General features: G+C 41.0%; 1 protein-coding gene and 1 long non-coding RNA gene across 2 annotated transcripts in view; one reads left to right on the forward strand and one right to left on the reverse strand.

The window, feature by feature from the left end:
- Nucleotides 1-20,630, forward strand: part of LOC108795850 — a 26,224-nt gene extending 5,594 nt beyond the window's left edge. Inside the window, exons 2-3 of the long non-coding RNA XR_001941770.1 lie at nt 18,930-18,937; nt 20,516-20,630. This is a non-coding gene — a long non-coding RNA (uncharacterized LOC108795850). The remainder of the gene's footprint in view (nt 1-18,929; nt 18,938-20,515) is intronic.
- On the reverse strand, nt 6,052-20,684 carry LOC108795846 (cytochrome P450 2H2-like). The gene is made up of 10 exons (XM_018567163.1): nt 20,505-20,684; nt 17,387-17,549; nt 15,768-15,917; nt 14,622-14,782; nt 13,283-13,459; nt 12,709-12,907; nt 12,284-12,317; nt 10,056-10,155; nt 6,719-6,860; nt 6,052-6,395 (listed from the first exon to the last, which is right to left on the reverse strand). The coding sequence occupies exons 1-10, from the start codon at nt 20,682-20,684 to the stop codon at nt 6,214-6,216; spliced, it is 1,488 nt and encodes a 495-aa protein (XP_018422665.1). The 3' UTR covers nt 6,052-6,213.
- Between the last annotated feature and the right edge of the window lie 1,965 nt (nt 20,685-22,649).

Raw genomic sequence — 22,649 nt, forward strand, 5'->3', positions numbered from 1 at the left:
GGGCATGCCTGAGTCGGCCGGTGCCAGGTTGACACTGTGTCAGCAGGCTATAAAAGTGGCTTGCATACACAGATGCTGCTCATTGGATTAATATAGACCTTATTATGTGTACATATTGTTTCAGAATATAGTGTTGCCTCAGTAGCACTGTAACAAATAAGTTAGATGTTATAGACGTTTTACAGGACTATAGGTGTTGGTTGATATGTCTTGTCAATGTCGTAACAGCCACAATACATTCTTCTATATTTGTGGCGAGTATACGCTTGTTCATCAGAGACGCTCAATGACTGCTCTTTGAAGAAAGAATATTATCTGTACTTCGGCTGTAAATTTGGTGGTCAAAACAAGGAATGGGCACCTCACACTTGTTGTGGGACATGTGCTGTCTGTCTGAGAGCTTGGCTCAGAGGCACTCGAAAGACAATGCCGTTTGCTGTCCTGATGATATGGCGAGAACAGAAAGACCATGTGATGGACTGTTACTTCTGTTTGACTTATGTGTCTGGTTTATCTGCCAAAAACAAGAAGTCAATTGAATACCCTAATCTGCCTTCAGCAATGAGACCCGTGGCACATGACGACAGTCTTCCAATTCCGAAACCAATTGGACCTTAGACGAACCAGATGAAGAAACTGCAATGCAGGGAACTGGCAGTGGCATTGATCCGGACTTTGAACCGTGCTCCTCAGGCGACCCACATCTCATAACATTAAACGATCTGGTCAGATATTTGGGTCTGTCAAAAGCAAAAGCCGAATTGCTGGGTTCGAGAATGCAGGAATGGTGTTTGCTGTCACTAGGTATAAAAATTTCGCCAAGATAATATAACCAAATTTTGCCAAGATAATATAACCAAATTCTTTGCACAAGTTAACAGTCTGTTCTTCTGTGTTGACATCGAAGGATTGTTCTCTGCTTTGGGTTGTGACTAGGGATGTCCCGATACCACTTTTTCAAGACCAAGTACAAGTACAAATACTGTCCCTCATGTACTTGCTGATACCAATTACTGATACTTTTTCTTAAAGGGACATGTGACATTTTTTCTAAAACAATACAGACTAATGATTTTAGGGCAGTTTCTCACCAGGGCTGCGTCCATTGGAGGTGACAGATTGTCTTTAAGGTGACATTAAGGGTCTTTTAGACCTCTAGTGTCACCTTTCCACTTCACTGGATTCACTGAATGTAAATACAGCAGGCAGTGGCTGGGAGCAATAGCCAGCCTGCTATTGGATATTTTAAATTGCAATAGCCAATAGCATGCTGGCTATTGTACCCACCCACTGCCTGCTGTCAATCAGCAAAGGAGGGAACTGAAGACAAAGTTCTCCATCAGGTCCTCTCTGCTTATTGCCAGCAGGCAATGGGCGTGTACAATAGCCAGCATGCTATTGGCTATTGCAATTTAAAATATCCAATAGCAGGCTGGCTATTGTTACAAGTGTCCATTCCTTTTCCACTTGATGACACTGTTTGCTTTTGGTGATATATCTCAGTGTCAGCTGTCTGTGCTGCTTATGTGTTTAATAATGCCCTCACCAGAGGTACACAGAAGTTTTCACTCTTAATGAAAGAAGGCAAGGTCCATAATGTGTGAAGGCAAGATTTACAGCTTCTCTCCTCTCCTCCCCCGTAAACATACAGAACGGACATTCTCTTCTTTCAATGAGAGTGAAAACTGCTGTGTACGTCGGGTGAATGCATTACACATAAGTAGCACGGACATATCACCAAAAGCAAACAGTTTCATCAAGTTGAAAAGGAGGGGACACAGAAGGACAGAGGAGCAACAGGAGCTAAGGGGGAGGGGGGCAGCGAGGATTTCCCAGCCGTAGTCTCTTCTCCCTTCTCGTGCTGGCTACTGCGGTCTGTGAAAGGGACACAGAGCTCTGCAACCAGCACCAGCAGGGAGAAGAGACTGTCCACATAGAACACTTACCGCCCGCCATGCTGTCACACTTCCGTCCGGAGAGGTCAGAGCAGAGAGGGAGCCTGCGTTTGGCGGAGAGGTATTCCGGGGGAGGGGGAGGAGCTATGGGGGTCAATGGCCGAAGCTAGTTAAAAAAAATTTCAAGCGCTGGGATCGGCTCTATGCATCGGGGCATTTTCAGGAGTACAAGTACTCCTGAAAATGCCCTGCATCGGCCCTGATACCGATACTAGCATCGGTATCGGGACATCCCTAGTTGTGACCATGACCCGCAAGAGTGGCGTCTCTTTATTGATTCGTCAATGTTAAGCCTCAAAGCTGTTCTGTTACACAATGGCAACGTTCACCCTTCAATACTTGTTGGGTTTGCAGCACACATGAAAGAAACCTACGAGAACATAGAAATGTTGCTTAAGTACATCCAGTACAGCAAGTACAACTGGAATATCTGTGGAGATCTGAAAGGTTTCACCAGGACATTGCTCCAATGGAAAAACAATATTGGGGCAACTGGAATCCGTCGATGCTTGCTGACTACTGTTGGACACTGCTACGTGATGCACCGGACATTTAATTATGTTGAACTTAATAGGGTATTAGAAACATAAACACAATTAAATATATTATTGCCGGTAAACAGTTAACTGCCTATTTCTCAGAGTTCCTACGTGATGTAGCAAAACCAAAACTATATTTGTGCATACCCACCAGGTACCTGTCACAATCAGCAAAAACGTTTCAGGAAGCAAAACTTTTCACAAAAATTGTTGTGCAGTGTAATTCTTAGAGACTTTAGTTTAAGTTCCCAGGTCCATCCAGCTGACACAGCAATTATTGTAAAAGAGAGATCTCACTGCCATCTGCAAAGTCCGCTGGATCAAATAAGGTTTGGTCTTCACAAACATTGAAAGAGGTTGTTGGACTGGAGTTACACCGTCTCCTCTCTCATTAGGAATGTCGCCAGTCAACAAACTAGATTAGCTTTTCTAATTGGTTCCTGGATGCAGAGAACTATATTTTCTCCAAACACAGCTAAATGGAATGCAGATAATAGCAAAGTCTATATGAGACCATTGAAAATCAATTACATGTACTTTCATAGCTCTCAACTGTTCCTCACTTGGAGGGACTGTCCCTCATTTGGAACCTAATCACTCTGTCGCTCTTTCCTCCTCAGTTGTCCCTATTTTTGGTCTGATGTACATATATCTATAAAAAGGTTCTATTTAACTACCGAAAGTGTTATTCTGTACAGGAACCGTTATCTTATTCCTTAATTATCTTGCTATTTCAAGCCAGTATAAAGGAAAAGTAATGGTGAACAAAACAGTTCTGGGTTTATCAGATCATTTTGGGCAAATACGTTCCATTGCTTGAATACATTGGACTTGAAGGTATCCCTCTTTCTTGTCTTAGAAAGTTGGGAGGAATGCGTTTATATGCGCTTAGAAATGTGCTCTAAAAACAGGATTGACACTGTCAGTGAGGCCCTGGTATTGCACTTATCATACCTGACCTCATAGATACCCAAGGCTATTAAAGAAGACAAAAATGACAGTTAACCCACTCTGTGTCAGAACACTTAGAGCTGATGAATAGAAGACTAGCTCAAACAGTTCCCTTACTCTGCTAGCAGTTCAGCTGTAGGTGTTTGAGCCCACATTATCCCACCAGCAAAAACAAACAGATCAGCAACAATGAGAACCTAATTTTCGTGTACCGTGACAGGCACTAAAGCAGTTTGGAACGTTTTAATATACACAAGAACAGTCAACAACATTACGTTTGCCATGTGCTGCCTTTGGCTGCCCTTCTGCCCTAAGCCATAGTTTTTAATGGATATGCAAAAATGCAGCCCTGGTTGGCTGGCTTTTCTGATTCCTGCCAAGGGCCCTCCAACAGTCAACTCTTACAACCTGTTTTGAACCAATCAGCTCAGCACACACTTCTGCATTCATTGAACTATGTGATGCTTCCCACTGCTGCCCAGTTAATTTAAAAAGATTTTCTTTCCCCAAGTGTGAGTGAACATAGCTTCAGCATGGACATAGAATGTTTTCCTCCTATTATGTGTCTGAGATGACCTTGCATAAGACCCCATGTTGCGGGGAGACATGTCTGGGATATATTTGGCGTAAAGACCTCACTGCTTTAATTCCCAAAGGTTTTAGGGGCTAACCATTTTAAAGTGTAGCTCCACTTTTGCAGCCAAATTGGGATAACAGCTATTTTACAGTTGTTACATGTTCTCCTTCAGATAGCATGACTTAAAAATCTGCATATTAGTTGTTTTTCTCTTGTTACTAGTTTCCTTTAAAATTATGTTTTCTCTGTAATTAAAAGGGGGCTGGGAGGTTACGGTTACCATAATTAACCCTGTCTGCAACATGCTGGCAGATCTCACTATCAGTTGTAAAGTAATTTTAAACACTGTCTGTCCTAACAAAGGATTAGAGATCTAGGAGCATTGTATGTTAATGAGAGGAAGCTCATCGTGTCCCTAGTCTATTTGTGGGAACAGATTGAGTTTCTTGACTGCAAAAGTAGAAATACACTTTAAAGCCTTGGTTCTCAACTGGTGGACGTGACCCAAAAGTGGGTCGCGACCCCATGTTCAGTGGGTCGCCGCATGCCTTCCACTTTTTTAGGTGAGAGGCTCATCTGCCTCCCCCTAGCGCAGCACTGTCAGTTCTCACGCCGAGCAGCCATTCAAAATATGCTGCCTGGCGGCGAGTGTCAGCTTGAGGTAGGGTGGGCTGGAGCTATGGCTGCAAGGGAGCTCCATTCATACGTGCATTGCTTACAGCTCCCTCCTGTGTCCTGTAGAGGTACCTGGACCAGAGTGACATCACATTTTGGCTCCCGGAACCTCTACAGGGCACACAAGGGAGCTGTACAAGCAATGCACATATGGATGGCGCTCCATCACAGCACAGCAGCCCACACTGGACCCCAGGCTAGGGATCCACTCCACTTCTCATAAGGTAGGGAGTCTGGGTGGACCTTAAAAAAAATTGTCGAGTGTGTATGTGTGTGTGAGAATGTCTGTGAGTGTGGGAAATTGTGTATGTACGTTAGTGCTTTTGAGGGCCCATTTACAGTGGGTTAAACTCTACCCCGCAATCGCACCTACTACGCATTATAGTGCGGGAGACGTGCTGCGTTACCATTCATTTAACTGGAACCCCAAAGGCACCTCCCACCTACACTTCCAGAACGTGCAGTACCCTAATGCCGTACATTCCATTGCAGTGCAACTTGGGTCGCGACTTAATGACCAAGGACAAATGTGGGTCCTGAGGTTACACAAGTTGAGAACCACTGCTTTAATGTGTACCTGTGACAGCATGTTTTCTGAACTGTAGAGCAAGCTGGATGCATCACAAGTTTATTACCAGATCATTGCAGAAATGTCACCAGCACACCAGTTCTTTTAGGATAGCAAAAGCTTCATTTATTGAAGTTCTTTGTCAGGATTACCTCCCTCTAATTTCAAAACTGCAAGCCATATTGAATGCTGGATCTCGTGCCAAATGTAAATTGCTTGTCCTCTAGACTAAAAGGCAGGGCATACTTAGCACGGTGATCAAAGTGACATCACAGAGTGGTGCAGGTCCACCATTTGAAATGAAAGTGGCCATAAGGATATTAGTTTCAGATGTGTTGCATGTTGCATAGCTAATTACTGCTTTTTGTGGATGGAGGGGTTTGTTATTGTAGTTTTAAATGTTTCATCCACAGTAAAGGGAATGTGCATAAAATAAAAGCTAAAACCTATTAAAAAGGCTTTCATCATGAAGACATTGTTTTCTTCTTTGCCATATCTGTATGCAAAAAAAAAATGGTGTGAGGAAATGTCATCATTCATTATGGCAAATGCTGCCATGGCCCACGCTAAAGTGCCACATTACTTTTCTAATAAAAGAGTTTAGTCTGTTTTAACAGGTACTATATGTTATATTCTGTTTTATATATAACACTGAATTATTTACATACCATTCACAGGCCTAGCAGATCCTACAATAATGTGTCCTGGGGGAATCTCACACAAACATGGGGTAAACAGACAAATTTCAGTCAAATGATCTCGCTGGTTGGAATTAAACTGAGGACCCCAACAGGTGTTATAGCTCTGGTGATTTTTGTTTGTAGAATGATAAAGAGAGAATAATATAAATCCAGAAGATATTACATTACTATTTACAAAGTGTACAGTGATTAATGCTCCTGAAACATGAACAAGATATCCAATAGCACCAGAATATACATTGGTCCCTCAGCGAGGCACAGCCAACATCTCATAATCCCGAGGTCTGGAAGCATTGCTCTTGGGCTCCGGTGTGATGTCTATGTACTTTCTGTCCACGGTGGGTTTCAGAGTAAACCTTTGCAGTATTGTTGTAAAAAAGAGGAAGAGTTCCATGCGAGCCAAACCCTCCCCCAAACACACACGCTTTCCTGGGAAAGAAGAGAAAAAAACACATCAAGAAATGCTACTCAAAGCACATCATTTGTATAGACGTAGGTGTTATTCAAAGGGTAACTTTGTATGTTAACTTAATTGTGTGTAGAGTATGAAAATAACAAGGCCTTCATGGCTAGTTTTAAGGTTTGCCCAGTGCCTTATAATTAAAAAATGTTAAAAATAAAAATCCTTTTTCTTATGTGTTAGCTTTGTAAATTGAGCCTATATTCTGGAACACAACCGTGGTAGATAAACATTGCTGTACAGTATATCTAAAAATGATTAGCTATACATGTAATTAACTACAGCACAGTACCTGCTGAAAATGGCATGAAGGCATCACTTTTCTTAAAGGTGCCATTCTGATTAAGAAAATGTCCAGGGTCAAATTTATGAGGGTTCTTGAAATAAGTGGGGTCCTTTAGGACTGAAGTTAGGATTGGAAACACCAAAGTTCCCTAAAATGTGGAAGAATTAAATTGGTTAACTGGAAACAGAAGCAAGCAAAAGTGAAGTCAGAAAATAAGCTACCTTAACCTAAAGCTAGCTTAAGTTATCTAGTTTGGGTTATCCTGTATCTACAGTTTTCAGTGATTCTGGAATTATGTGGACATGGTTTAGTGATCAAAACTTTCCAGGTTATTTTCAGAAGCATCTATGAGCTATACTGTGCATGTCTGCTATTCCTAATCAGGTTAGGGTCATCAGGTGGGATCCAAAGTGATGCCCACTTTTAAAGTGTATGTAAACTTCAGTAGATTGAGATGTTACTGGGGTATTCTTCAGTTGCTTTTATTACATTTTAAGTTGGTTGTCTGTTGCATAGCATTGCATTTAAAATATAATTCTGTTATTATCTCTGCATACAGTTCTACATGCTATGTTTTCAATTTTTCTATTTCAAGATATATATGTTTCTGTACTTTTGAAATACAATCTGGTGGCATGTACACTTTATAGTAGGTTGTGAAGGGTCGCTATCAATTGAAGATTTCCCTTAAAATTCTGCCTTGAGACACTCAATGACAAGTGAAACCTTTTGATTTTTCCCCACTTTCAATCCTAGTTACATTGGTCACTGGTATAAAGGTGAGTCTTCCTTGCATATTCCATCCTAACTGAAAAAAATTACTTCAGATACACTTTAGTAAAGGTGAAAGAATTCCCATCCCTGTGGATGTCCAAATATAGAATAAAGATGAAGTACACTTCCTACTTTGGAATAATACTACAACAAACGTATCTGTAAATGCTATTGCAGTTACTGATTCATTTATTAACAGCGAGGAGACAATAACAAGTGTCTCAGGTGTGCAGAAGCACTTACTATTGCATAACAAAGTATCTTAACAAAGCATTCGTAAGACCTCTTCTGTAATATGCAGTTCAGTTTTGGGCACCAGTTCACAAAAATGATGTTGTGAAGCTGGAGAAAGGCAACTAAACTGATCAGAGGCATGGAGGATATCAGCTACGAGGAAAGATTAGCTGAACTGAATTTGTTCTCTCTTGAGAAGATGTGATTAACGGGGGATATCATCACCATGTATAAATACATAAATGGTCCATATAGTGACCTTGGTGCCAAATTATTTACTTTAAGGTCACTGCGAAGGACAAAGGGGCACTCTTTGTGTCTAGAGGAAAAGCAGTTCAAATTTTGCATACATATTGGCTTCTTCATAGTTAGAGCTGTGAAAATGTGGAATGGGCTTCCTGAGGAGCTACGGTAGTTCTAGTTAGTTCAGGTAACTGTTTCAAAAAAATCTGCATTCATTCCTAAAATGGGAGAATATTACTAGATATTAACATTTTATAAGTAAAATAAACACTGGAGATTGTTGATCTGAGAAATAAACACCGGAGATTGTTGATCCGAGAAATATCCAATTGCTTTATGGGTCAGGAAAACATGTTTCTACTCCTTTGGAGCAAATTGAACCATGTTTTATAGTTTTTCGCCTTCCTGGTATAGGCTTCCTCGGGAGCTAGTTCTAGTTAGTTCAGTTAACCTCTCTGGCGGTATTCCCGAGTCTGGCTCGGGGTTAATTTTCAGTACCAAGATCGGTAACCCCAAGCCAGACTCGGGATTGCACAGAAAAGTGTCACTTACCTCGTCCCTGCGAGCACGCGGTGTCCTCTGCTGTATGCGGCCTGCCGATGCCGGCATCTGAGTTTTAGTTTCTTTTTCGGGTGTCACAGCGGGGGGCGGAGCCAGCGGGAAATTCAAAAGTGAAAACATGGCATTTACACAGAATACAATGTAATCTACTATGATTACACTTATGTATCAAACTATTTCACTTCAATTTTGTCCCTAGAGCTTTGTCCAATGCCCTGCCTGCACTTTTACTGTTCTTTCTGCCTGGAAACTTGTGAATGTCCATGGCATCCAAAAAGCGTCCCTTTAGGTCAAAAGCGGTTTTAGACCAGGTAGAGAACAGCGATAGTAAATTAGAATCACTTGCAGAATTGAGCTATAGCGATTCGTTGGGAAATTTGTCATCAGACCCTGAAAGTCGCTTTTGACCTAAAACAGCGACGATGCTGCGACCGAGCTCAGTGATGTGCGAACTTGGTACTCTATTAACTGTGGTATGGATCAGGCAGCGCCCCCAGAATTCCCATTTACTGGACCATTTTTTAAAATAATTATTAGGGATGTCCTGATACCGATGCTAGCATCGGAATCGGGCCCGATACAGGGCATTTTGACAAGTACTTGTACTTGTCAAAATCCCCCGATGCCTAGCGCCGAAGCTTGCGCTGGTTTTTTTTGTCCTACTTTACCTTCCGTGGGGGGGGTCCCCTGGGCAGGCTGAGCGGAGGAGCGTTGCGTCACTGCTATGGGCAGAGCTCCAGGTGGGGTCCTAATGTAGGTGGCCGGCGACTGCACAAAGGACTCCACCTGGAGCTCCGCCCACCGGAGCAGCAGTGACGCCATGCTCCTCTTCGCCGACAATGTCCTTCAGTGCTGGAGAGCACCGCCGAGTCAGCTCTGGTCCGGCGGGAGGAGTTCCAGGTAGGGTCCTAATTTAGCTGGCAGGCACCTCTGGGCCAGCTAAATTATAGGACCCCACCTGAAGCTCCTCCCACCCGACCAGCGCTGACTCGCCGCTTCTCTCCGGCACTGAAGGACATCGTCGCTGCTCTCCCGCACAGTCAGTAAGGGGGGGCTGGGGGGACTCACTATTAAGCAGGGAAAATTGCACATCTACACATCTATTGTCTCCATTGTATTAGCAGTGAGTACCCTATATGTAATACATATATAGAGTACACACCGCTTATACACTGGAGACTATAGATTTACAATTATATTCTGCTAACATGAATGGATTAAATGATCCATATGTAGCCCTGTACTATGGATCATTTGACCCATTCATGTTAGCAGAGTATAATTGTAAATCTATTGTTGCAGTGCACTCTATATGTATATGAACTATGTATAGTATGCACTGCAACAATAGATTTACAATTATCAACTCATATGAGGATTGGAAACTATTGTACCTCCTGACTTGTCTTTCTCAGGAAGATTCCTCCCCATCTGCTACGAGACTTAGGCCTGATTAAATCACATACTAGATACTCTAGCTAGACAAAACACAGAGACACCTCGGACCATCTTAAAACTCTGAGAAGAGCACCTTTGGAATGTGATATCCTCTAAACGTGGTGTCCTTGCTGGCTGCATATTCTTTACATACTGAGCAAATTTTGCTACATTTGAGAGCAGTATCGATGGGGGTTATGCTCCCCCACCACACAAGTATAGGGTAGAGCATTGCTTTTTTTAGACAACTCTACAGGCAGTGTTTTCTGAGAAAGTTTTATTGCAACTATGTGTATGCTGAAAGATAGAGGAGGGCTTTCTAATTAAGGAACAGTTCCAGGTAAAAAGTGAAGACATTCAGTGAAAGGCTATACTTTCCAAGATCATTTCTTTAGGATTTGATGGGAGTAATGTGCTCAAAAGAGTCTAAACCTTCCAAAGTGATAAATATTGAGTCTCTTGCCTTGTTAGGACTCCCGTTGTCACCACTGCTCAGTGCAGGGGCTTCCATTATTTGATGACTAGGTTATCTTTCTAGATGGAAGGGTGGCAGGATGGAGTTCATTCAGAGTGGTTGGTTTCAGTGGTTTGTAAGGAAAGTACGTTTAAAAAAAATAAAAAAATTTAATGACAGCCAAGTAGGGTTCGGTGAAAAACATTCAGTGATCTACTAATGTTATCCAGTAAACAGAGGAACTTTACTAATGCCATAAAATTCCCTCAATTTACCATAATCTGACTTCTTTGCAATTCACTCCAGCACACACAGCTTCATGGAGGGGCTGGAGCATACGTCTAGGAGTCTATTCTGTGTAACGTCCTCTCTTTGCTTCTAGCATCTCGAATCACTGAGGGCACTAGAATTAATGATTTTGATGGGTCCTTGCTAGCGACCTCTCTTGGTGACACCTAGCAATATTAGTTAGACAATGGTGTCCTTCCATAAACTGGCTAAATCAAGGACAGGTGGCAGGAATATAGTCCATACATTACTAGGGATTAGGGATGAGCTCTGATTCGGAATGAACCTGGTCCAAACCTGAGCTCTGGGGATTCCTTGCCTGCAGCTGCATGTAAAACATTGGGGCAGGACGCAGTAACGTAACTGACCTTACATGGCTAAATGGCTATATTAGTTAAATAGCATTTACCTGAAATAGCCATGTGGCTGTGCCCTGACCTGCAGCTGATTGGGTGGGAGGCTCATGTAGCTTTTATGTTAGATGGATCTCAGGTTTAGACCAGGTTCAGGCTGAACCTGAGCTCTTCCCTTCTAGCGATAATTGTTGTCAGCAATGGTTACCAAAGAGCAGCTGTGTAGGGAATTAACTTTTAACCTTAATCCTTCAGCTGTCTACTCAGTAGCTCACCAACATTTTTTACCATCAACTGATATTTGCCGGAGTATAAAATCCAAGGGCTATGGTGTAAACTCTTAGCACTCTCATCCCTTTTACAATCTCTGTCAGCATGTGCTGGACATTGTAGTTTAGTGGTCAATAAACAAAAAATATATTCTTTTAATTTTATATTATTGAATAATTGATAGTGCTCCTATGCACTATTACTCTATAAGCCTTAAACAAACTTCTTTAAACTGTGATTTTTTTTCTTTGCTGCATCACAGACCTGGAATGTCTTTTAGCTTAGCTTTTTTTAAGGCTCAGGAATACTGTATTAGGCATAGAGGGTTAAAATCAAACTGCTGGCCAGGATGACCAGAAACTCTGAAGGCAAATATCTATACACAGATAATGAGATACAAAGGAGATCAGTGACCAGCAGCAGCATGATTCCAGAGTATGACCTTGTGGAACTGACATCAGCTCTTCTGGAATGGAGACATCTGACAATTTCGTTAGTTGGGCCCCTTTCCCACCATTGGATCCCACACATGAGCTGCTATTGCTATAGTTACCCGACGGTCAATCACATTTAAATTTCCAAAACAGGTTTGAAACTATTTGGTGGCTGTGATGGGAATAAAATTTTTTGCACAGGTTTTCTGTATGTGCTTTATCAAGTAGTGTGTTCCGACATCATCAGGTGTTTCAGTATCACCAGATTGCAGGGAGTGTTGTTGACTGGTGCAGTGCAGCAATGTATAGATAAAAAACTGATTAGGGTCTTTACGGGCTTTGGGCTAGCATCAGTTTGAAATCAGAATTCACTCACATGTGCACAAAAGCCTGTTGACACACGCCCTAAAGCTGCTGGTTCGACGGAAGACTGCGACCGTACAGTAGAAACGGTTGCACGCCTTCCATACACTGCACGATTCTCGTACGAGAATCGCGGGAAATCCCGCGAACGTACGAGAATCGTGCAGTGTATGGAAGGCGTGCGACCGTTTCTACTGTACGGTCGCAGTCTTCCGTCGAACCAGCAGGCTAGAAAACCCGCCGGGAATTGTACGATTCTCGGCGAGTTAGTGGCCTGCTGGTTCGACAACTGCCGAACGGGCCGGTGTGCGCACGCGCACACAGCCCGTTTGCAGTCATCTTAAGCCCGCCCCTCATTGCAGTCATCGTAAACCCGCCCCTCAGGGGGGCCGGGCTTTCGATGATCAAGAGTACGATCTGCCTGTCCAAGATGGGCAGATCGTACGCTTTTTTAATCACTTTACAACCATCGCAAGACTAAGGTCTTGCGATGGTTGTAAAGTTTATGGCCACCTTTAGTCAGTAGGCAGTTATGCTCCCTGTATGCAACTCAAGGTTTAATTTTCAATTTAGACAGGAGTATACCCTTAATCAGAGAGTGACAAACATGCTTATTGTTCTGGTAGATAGAGATGGAGTTACCTTGTATCTCAGGGTATTTGAGTAGTATCAGGAAGCCATATGTCAGTGTTATACTTGTAGTCTCCGTCCCAGCAAAGAAAAGGTCATTTATTGTTCCTAATAAGTTATCATAATGGAATTCTGTTTTTGGGTCATTCTTTTCCTGAAAAATATTCAGAATAATTTTAGCAGCCTAATGGGACATAAAGCTATCACAATTCACACAAATTCAGCAAACATCTATTTTTATTTTTTTTTAGTTCTTTTTTTTTATAGCCAGTTTTCTGCATATTGGTGCACCATCAGAGTTAAAAGAAAGCCCTACCGCCACTTCTCGCAGGAGTTTGGACAGCTGGCATTTAGCACTGGACTTATCATGCACCTTTACTAGAACTCTCACATATTAATTACTGTACTGGCCAGGAATACCTTTTACAACCATGTTACATTATGTATCATTTGGCACTTCTGCATTGCTTACAAACCATGCATTAGAAAAGAGATCAGATTCTAGGCCAAATTTTGAAAACAAACTCACCTCTTCCATTTTCATGAGGAAGCAATCTATGAAGTCACGTGGGCAGTTCTCATCCAATGTCTCCTTGTGAGCTTTCACCATATCTTTCTGAAACTCTTTAATCTTTTCAAAATTCAGGAACATTTTCTGGTGGGGGCCAGGGACATGGCTCATTATGGTGGGGAACAGATTAAAAAGCTGAAATATATTTTTAAAAATCAAGGTGTTAAAACATGGGCAATTCATCTCCCTTTCGTTGTAAACATTGCATACCAATTTCATTTTCACCAAAACAAGTCTCTCATATTCAGTTTTCCTTTCACTAAAAGTAACCAAAAAGTAACCCTCTGTACTGGTCCTGATGACCATTGTCTACAGAGAGTTATGGGAAATGTAAAATATTTGAACTGTCACAGCAGTGAGGGGGAATGTTCCAATTGGGACAACTCTTCTAGTGATAACTGTCTAAGTGGGGTACTCCCTCACTTTGGCGAAATATCCTCTTACTTTCTGCTGTGTCCCTGGAATAGAAAGCGAAGGAGACTCTTTCCAATGAGAAACAAAAAAAAGGATCTTAACTATTCCCTATTCTATTGAAAACTATCTATGCTAGAAGCCATGGTTGTCATGCAGGCTGAACATGCCTGCCTTTGTTCATCTCCATTACATTAGTGGGATTATTAGTTTACACAAAAAAGAAAGGGATGTTTGTGCTTTCTTTTGAAGTGACAATGACACTGAATTTCTTGCAAGATCAACAAGTATTTTCTGTACTTGCTGAAAATGTTCTTATCCTGAAAAAAGAAAATGAATGCAGCCACCAAATCTAAGGATTTGTAAGCTGCAATAATTTTTTGTTATGCTTTAACCTCCCTGGCGGTATGATTCTTTTGATTTTCGTAATTTTTTCAGCGCAATTTTTTTAGTTTTTTATTAATCTCCCGCCGGTTCCGCCCCTGTGCGACGCGTACGCTCGCAAGGGATGGAACCTGGAAGACAGATGCCGGCCGGAGGACACCGCACAGCTCGAGGGACAAGGTAAGTAAATACTACGGGATATTCCCGAGTGTAGCTCAGGGTATGGAGAAGTAACCCCGAGCTACACTCGGGAATACCGCCAAGGAGGTTAAAGGGTTACATGAGTTCACTAAAGCATTGAGACTTCACAGCACTGAGTTTATTTTCAACACAAACATGCACCAGCTGCATGAAGATTGTATGTTATTTCTGCATCTATAGAATATGGCATTACAATAAACACACATACACACACACACACACATACATACAATCATGCAGTATGTATATGTATATATATATAAATATATATATATACATACATACATATAAATGTATTCACCTGGCCTAATCCTGAGTTCACCAGGATAATAAATTCTTGCAGAAGTGTCATAAGGGTCATGAATTTCTCATCTTCGTAGTCGAATCTTTCTCCAAATACAATAGAGCAGATAACATTGGAGACAGCCAGTCTTAGCAGATTAATGGGGTTAATCGGTTTATCTGTGATTACACAAACAGAAGCCATCAAAATTTTCATCCCAAACATCAGTATTCAGAAATCAACAAACCATTTTAGATGAGCGAGGATCTTGGCTAAATGCTAAGTGATCACACATTAGTCTGGCATAAACTAAGTGGGTTTTATGTGCTAAGCTTAGCAAAGTGCATTTTGACTTAGTTTAATGAATGAGATGTTACACCATGCTTTGAGAGACTTTATTGCTGCTTTTTCTATGTGTGTGTGAGTGTGTGTACTTTTTTTTTTTTTAGGCCTGCCCCCTCTTCAGAGGCTGCATGGTCACTTCTGTCATGGTAAATCCTTTTTCTAAGATGGCCATTTTTTTTAGTGAAGCTGAATTTGTATGCAGACTTCACCCACATGTGACTCTAAGCCTCCATGATTGAAATAACTGACGTCCAATGAACAAAAGGGCCGGGCAAAGAAAAATATATTTGGGAAGAAAAACAATTGATTATTCAGGATAGAAAATGGTAGGTCCCTCAGCACTCCTTACAGCGTTCCCGGCCCAAATTACAATGGTGGTGCTCGAAGTGCCGGTGATTCCTGCTTTCTACTGTTGATTATTCAGGATGTCTTCCAGATAGGAAATTAGGTGGACACTATCTAACTTGTTGAAGCTTCTAATGCTCATTGTGTGAAGCTCTTAGTGTGCATTGCAATCAGAGTAAGCAATTTTGGTAAGAAGAGGACCCTGTACGATTGTGCAATTTTGAAGTTGAGGCTGGAGCTCAGCTTTAAAGCTGAACTTTAGCACAGAAGAAATTCCTTTTTGAAATGCTTTAGTCATATACATTGTTAAGTACTTTGGCTTTCCATAATGTTTGATTATGTTTTTGAGAAAAAGCTGATATATTCACTGCCGCCCTAAAGAAAATTAATAGTTTAGATAAAAAGAATGGATACTCCTATGAAAAAGTGTGTTTAGGGTCATTCTTGTACTAATTCAGCATTATCTCTACCTGCCTTTGCTCTTCATAAATCTCTCTCGGAGACACCGAGCTTCCTCTTGGATTCTCTCCTCCACGCTCCTCTTCCCCATCCCAAAATTTCTCAGTGTCATCAGGGAAAAGCGACGCATTGTCTTCCATCTTTCTCCATTGCTCATGATGACCCCTAAAAACGTTGAAAGGGTTTATACATATTGCTCTTGAAGACTACTAAACATTCAACATTTTAAACAATAACTCCCTCTGTATTGCATTACCTAGTGTAAGAAATACTTGTCCTCATCAGGAATCCCACAAGCATCAGCATGGAGCATGTGTGTTCTCCCTGTCTTTGCATGGGTTTGCTGTGGGATAATTTAATTGCAGAGCTCCCAGTAAAGTGAACATATTCTCTGTTCTGAGTTCATAACGACAAACACAGCAAGCAGATTCACCTCCTGTGGTTGGATCCTCTTTTTGATCCAAGTTCCAAAATGTAGTGTTTTGGATTAATTGGCTCCCTAGTGAAGTTCCCATTTACTCACTATGCTCAGATACACTCGCAGGCCCCTTTAACTCAATTTCCCACATCTCCCAGGGGTTCCTGTACATGCCCATTGAGTATAAATGTATCAGCTTCCCTCAATTATCAGCTCCAGGAAGTAAAAGAGATAACTGCTCTTTTGGGGCACATGCTCCCATGTGTATTTAATGTGTTAGAGGTTTTCTACCTTTACTTTCTACTTTCTGTATAGATTGATCCAGATGCCATAGGCTCACCATATACAAACTAAACGTATCCCTGTATCAATGAAAGTTTTGACTTCTTTAAACTTGTTAAAAAATCTCTAAGTAATCCAGCCAATCTATCTCACTTAGTAGGTTGTGGTGGTAGCACTGGACAGATGATGGTAGGACTAGATTGCTTCTAAGTCATTTACCTTGTATGAGGTACACCCTCATGGGAAATGTGGTATATGGGACCCATTCCTGATACTGATGAGAATGCCATTCATCAGATGGATAAATACTGCTTGCGTAGTAAGGTGCGCCTATTGCATACAGCCATACAATTGAGTGATTTATTAAAGCATTTATTAGTTAGGGAAGTACTATACAGCCAATGCCAACAATAATAATCAGACTTTGGATAAGCTGGATTCACACTGACTCACACATGCTCACTTGGCTAGCTACTTCTTTACTGTCTTACCAGCATGTGTGGTGTCTTGGTGTCTGTGCATATGACCTCCCTTTCTCCCACATTAACAACACTGTAAGTGTGTTCCTTCTCCTGTAAGTGTGTTACTACACATAAATAATCAATTCGATCAGGTGGAATGGGTGCAAACGTGGTTCAGCATCATGATTAACTTGCTAGCAAAAAAGGAAGATTTGGTTTCACATGAGTGCTTCCATGTTAAAATGTTTAGGTTTGACTAGGGTGTGACTTTAATAAGACTTTGGCATTACAATGATTACAGTTTTAGTAATTAAAGTTATTAGTTTTAACTTGGTACTAGTTTAAATCCATCTAAATAATTGTAGCTGGTTCATAGGGTACAAGTGTATCTACAAGACACAAAAAGCAAGTTAGTATCTAATGAAAACATATGAAAATAATTGAGAATTATTATTTTGTTTTTAGTATCTTACCGAAATTCTTAAACAATAATTCTATTAGATCCGCTTCCCCTCTTTCACTGAACACATCGCTGCGATCAACCAGAGCCTCCTTCACAGCATCGTAGCCAGTCAACATGACCGCTCGATTGTTGGCCAGGTATACTGTATACACAGGTCCGTACTTTTCACTTAGCTGTTGATAGAGATTTGTGTTTTTAAAAAGAGTCGTACAGGTTCAAGAAGAGCTGGGACTGTAAGGATATGACCTAATGTTCTTATATCTAATAAATGTCTTGATTGGCAAGACTGGCCCATTGGTAAGATGACATTTCACCAAGAGCAAGGCATGGCGACACATCTTCCTGCTTACACTTTCATCAATAATGTGCCAGGATCTCAGTCCTTTTCACCTGTGAAGCCAATTTTGTGATTTATTACTGGCTGTGTGTGCTCCATCTCTTTTACTGTTTAGAAGGGAACGAACTGAGTGTACAAGTTTATGGAGCACTGTGCTATTTAGATATGCAGCTGCCCTGGTTCTGCACACATGACCAGCTATAACATCATCCATTTGAGGGCTTGAGTTTGGTGCAGAGCTGACATAAGAACACTGCAAACTGTTACAGTTATCTTCAGAGTCAGGCCTTGAATGTAGCATACACTGCACATGGGCAAGTAGGCAGAATGTAAATGAAAACACTGCTGAACAAAACATTATCATGTTTAATTAGGGATTTAACAACATTTATTGAACATATCTAGCATAACTTGAGCTTTCTTTTGGGAAACAGATAATTATGTGGTAGTTCCTCTGTAACCACAAGTGAGATCAGCATTTACATTCCTATGGATCGCTTTATAAAAAAAAAAAATGCATAGCAATGAAACTGCATATACATCCTTTCTGTGTGAATTAACCAGTATTCACTCATTAGTTTTAGGATTTTTTGCCCGATATATAAAGCTGTGACTGTTGTGGGAATGGAGCAAAATTGAATGTTCTTAATGTACTTTCTCTTCTGATTGAATGTTCTTTTGCTATTTCTCTTAGGATTGTATGGACTTAGTGTATTTTATCTAATGATTTAATGTTGCACCCAGTACTGCTTATGTTCAACAGAGAAATACATACAATAACATGTATAATAGTTATCACATTCTAATTACATTCAATTTTGACAAACGGATTGGTAAAATGAATGTTAGATTTGCCCTGCGAAAGACAACCTAAAAAGTAAAAATAACATTTTGCAAATATTAAAACATTCACAAGGTTTTTTTTTTTTTATAAATAGATCCCTTAAAGTGTATGTAAAGCCAAAACTTTATTTTATTTTTAGAGTAAGGAAAGGTTAAATCCTTTATCAAGTTACAGTATTTTTCGCTCTGTGCATCCCACTGGGGAGATCCACCTCCCTGTCCTGTAAACTTAACTTAAAATTAGAGGAAATCTCTCCAAAGAAAAGGGAATTCCCATATTGAAGAGTTTCCTCATTGAATGATTTTTCTCAACCTCTTGTGCTGGTGAGCTCAAACATTTTTAGATTTCCACTAGATTTAGATTTTTTCACAGTGACAATGGTCACCTGGACAAATAGAGAAGGTGAAGCTCCCCAGCGATGACAAAGACAATAATAGAAACTTGACAGAGGGTCTTTCTCTTCCACATTACATCCAAAACGTAAAAAATTGCCTTTGCAAACACTTTAATATTCCTCTGAAGAAGTGGACATTGGTCAAGTAAATTCATGAACTGTTGACTGGAATACCGCCAAATATATATATGGATTCACAATACATAATTATTTTCAAATTGTTGGAATATGTATCTAGATATATGTGACTTCTAATATTATGCATTGCTGGTTAATTTAATGTACAGGCAGTCCCTGAGTTACATACATCCGGAGGCTCCTACTACTTACAAACGGAGGCTATTACTGTACGGCAGGGGGTCCTAGACTGCAGCCAAATTGTACCGCGTAGCGTTCCAGTAGTTGTAATGCTACCGCGCTCGTGCCGACGAGGAGTGCCCGCTTTTTTGGGTCTGGTTTGTTGTACTGTACGTACATTACAGGAAGTTGGCTCTTGTTAGACATGCAGCCGAGGGGTGCCCGCCTCTTCATCCGGGTCACTGCAAGGTTGTTCCTGCTGTCTGTATCCTCATTAGAAAGATTTAATCTCACTTCCTGTCCTTGGGACAAAAGAAAGTGAAAGGAAATCTACCCCTAGGAAGGGAAATTCACTCCTGTAATAGTCATCATGGGAAAATCACCAATCCTTGTTTCCAGGACAACCCAAAATGTTCAAAATCCAATTGTCACAGGGGCAGGAAGTGAGGTGAAATCTTCTGAACAGGGCCACACACAGCAAAACAAACTTTACAGTGGGTAAACCCTTCCCTATGCTATCCAAAACAAAACAAAACATTTTTGGCTGGAGTTACACTTAAAAAATGTACCTGTTCCAACTTACATACAAAATCAACTTAAGAACAAACCTACAGTCCCTATCTTGTTCGTAACCCAGGGACTGCCTGTATTGGGAGCTAAGGAAAACACTTCAAAAAGATATCTCATATATCAGGTGATTAAAATTTTTTCTTGTTATATAGAATTATTTAAAAAAAGAGATTGTTTTTAAATATAAGTTAGAATTGTGTGTATATTAAGAGGCCAATAAATCCCCCTAATGTGTATGCAACATGCAGTATAAATCTTATATTGCAGACTGTTTTTTGGTCACCCAATTTACCCCAAAACCGAGGGAAGTGTATTATACACAGGTAATTGAGACCAAGGTTGTATCATCTCACACCCCTTCCCCCTTGCTTTCTTTTCTGTGTCTCCCTATTGGCAACTTGATTTTATAAGTTAGGGTCCTCATTGGCCATTAAGGGGGTGTGCTGATAAGGGATTTCACAGGAACCTGGAGAAGCAGCCTAGCACCAAGATCATCATTTTTGAGGCCTGCTTAAACTATGGGAATGTTTTTTGCTTATTCTTAGAGTTTTCACCATTATTTTTATATAAATGTGACTCACAAGCTGGAAAATATTTCAGACTAGTTTGTACCATTTCCTGACATTATCAAAGATTTCTTCTAATACAAAACATTGTTTTAGAATAGTCAGCTTAATTATTCTTACCTTCACCAGAGACTGTGGCAGTTCAGTGGTACTAATCTGCATTATATTCCCCAGAAGTGGCAGAGGGGTGGGCCCTGGTGGCAAGTCTTTCTTCTTTACATTCCTCCACCATTTAATGAGGTAAATCAGGAGAGTGACCCCAGAAGCGAGGAGAAGTGTCGCTGCGACATTCACCGCCATCTCGACAGTAATCTTTCTGTACTGTCTTCAAGCCACGATCTGCTGTATTTATGTGTCAAGTGAAGCTTGGCATAATTCCAACTATCGCATGAGCACTGAGGACAGGTAGAGTGTATCGGAGTTTAGTCCAGTTACAGGCATATTGCACAACAGATGATAAAGCTGTCCTAATCATTACTTACCCTGCACGTTTTTAAATATCTTGTTACAACAATATCTATGCAATAAACTGTACAGGGAAGGAAATACCTTTCATGTTGTATTGTTCAGGAATAGACCAGCATGGAAGGGATGAAAAGATCAATAAAAGTATTTAGAATTAATTTTTATTCTCATGCGCTTTAAACAACAATTTTATCTTTATCAAAATGTATGTCTACCTGAAGCTCCTTTGCATTTCACCCAAAGCCATCTCAGTATCCCATTGACTACACCTACAGTATATAATCACATAGAAAGGATGTGTACAAGAACAGAGTCCTGTTTGAGACTCTACAAAGTACAGAGAATGATATCTGTACAACATTTTGCCATTATCCCATCAGTTTCCATCCTGCTAACCAGCCAACAAGTAACTCCCATTGTCCCTTCCATCATCAGTTCCTGCTCCTCATTCCTCTTCATCTTTGTCTCCATTCCGTGATCCTTATCGGCTTCCCTTCCTTCAATGTTTAGCCACCATTGTCTGCTTCATCATTAATTCCTGCCAGCCATTCCTCTTCATCTTTGCCTCCATTTCCAGTTCCCATGCCGCTCCCCACCATCACTCTATTTTTTTTTATCTATCACTCTATTTTTAAGAAACCATATTCAAGTAAAGGTGTGCACACATGTGTAAATGTAGCATTGAATACTGGAGCAATTGGTATAATGTATTCACTTTAAAGGAGAACTATGGGGTCAGTGTGTTTCCCCATAGTTCTCCTTAGGGTAACGGGAGGACACAAACTAGCGTCCTCCCGTTACCCTAAGCTCAGTATACCGCGAGCTACAGCTCACGGTATACTGAGACGCCGCAGCCAGAGCGGATCCCGACATGGACGTCGAGATCCGCCCAGCTGCGTGAGTGACAGCTGGCTCTGCCTATCTAGAGGCATAGCCAGCTGTACCCGCCCCCTCCCCCAGTCACGCCAGTCAGCACTAGCAGATCGGAGCGGGGAGAGGGGAATCCAGCCCCTCCCCCTGTCACGGCAGAGAGCCGTGACAGGATCGAGAGGTGAGCGAACCCGGTATGTGTTCGCTCACCTCCCGATCTACTGAGCCGACCTGTGACAGTCTCATTGTCACAGGTCGGCTAGAACTATGAGGTGAGTGGAAATCACTCATCTCATAGTTCTCCTTTAAATCAGTTCTGCTGAAATCAGATTGAAAGGGTAGTAATCAAACAGGTCAAACAAAAATGTTATTTTATTGTGTGTTGTTTTGATTTTTTTCCATTTCATCTTTTTGTCATAAAAAGTAATGTAGTATTATAGTGACTCCCCCATAAAAACTTTTTATGCTAAAAAAAACTATTTTGATATCACAGGAAGTAATGTGATGTCAGACATTATTGTGACCTCACAGTCAATGTATTATATTGTTGTAGATATTGTGAGTTCATACATAGCATTGTAGCATATCACATTCAATATTATGATGGATAACTGAATAAACTGAAGAGAGAAGCTGATTGGTTGCCATGCACAACTGCTCCAGGATTTGTCTGCTCCAGTTTTGATAAATTTCCCCCACTGTATGTTCCTGAGAAGGAGGTGGAGATCAACCTCAAAACACGTCCAATATTATATTAAAAAGTGTACCCTTTGGTGGAGGCCTTCCACTTACAAAATCTCTATCAGTCTCTTATCAGTTCTTATTTACTGACCATTTTTAAACAACCCTTGAGGGAAAGACATTCTGCCAAGGGATCTTAGGCATCTGCCATGATAATTTATACCAAAGTAACAAGTGCGGAGTATCAGG

Source organism: Nanorana parkeri, unplaced genomic scaffold (genome assembly GCF_000935625.1).
Source record: "Nanorana parkeri isolate BGI_ZX_2015 unplaced genomic scaffold, ASM93562v1 scaffold1015, whole genome shotgun sequence".
Taxonomy (NCBI): domain Eukaryota; kingdom Metazoa; phylum Chordata; class Amphibia; order Anura; family Dicroglossidae; genus Nanorana; species Nanorana parkeri.

Excerpts from the sequence above, each read along its gene's own strand:
- LOC108795846 (XM_018567163.1), bottom strand. The coding sequence starts at position 20,684 with ATGGCGGTGAATGTCGCAGCGACACTTCTCCTCGCTTCTGGGGTCACT. Across the intron at positions 12,908-13,282 it reads TCCTCATGAAAATGGAAGAG|GAAAAGAATGACCCAAAAAC; the intron begins GTGAGTTTGTTT and ends AATATTTTTCAG. Across the intron at positions 12,318-12,708 it reads TTGTCACTCTCTGATTAAGG|TAGAAACGGTCGCACGCCTT; the intron begins GTATACTCCTGT and ends GCGACCGTACAG.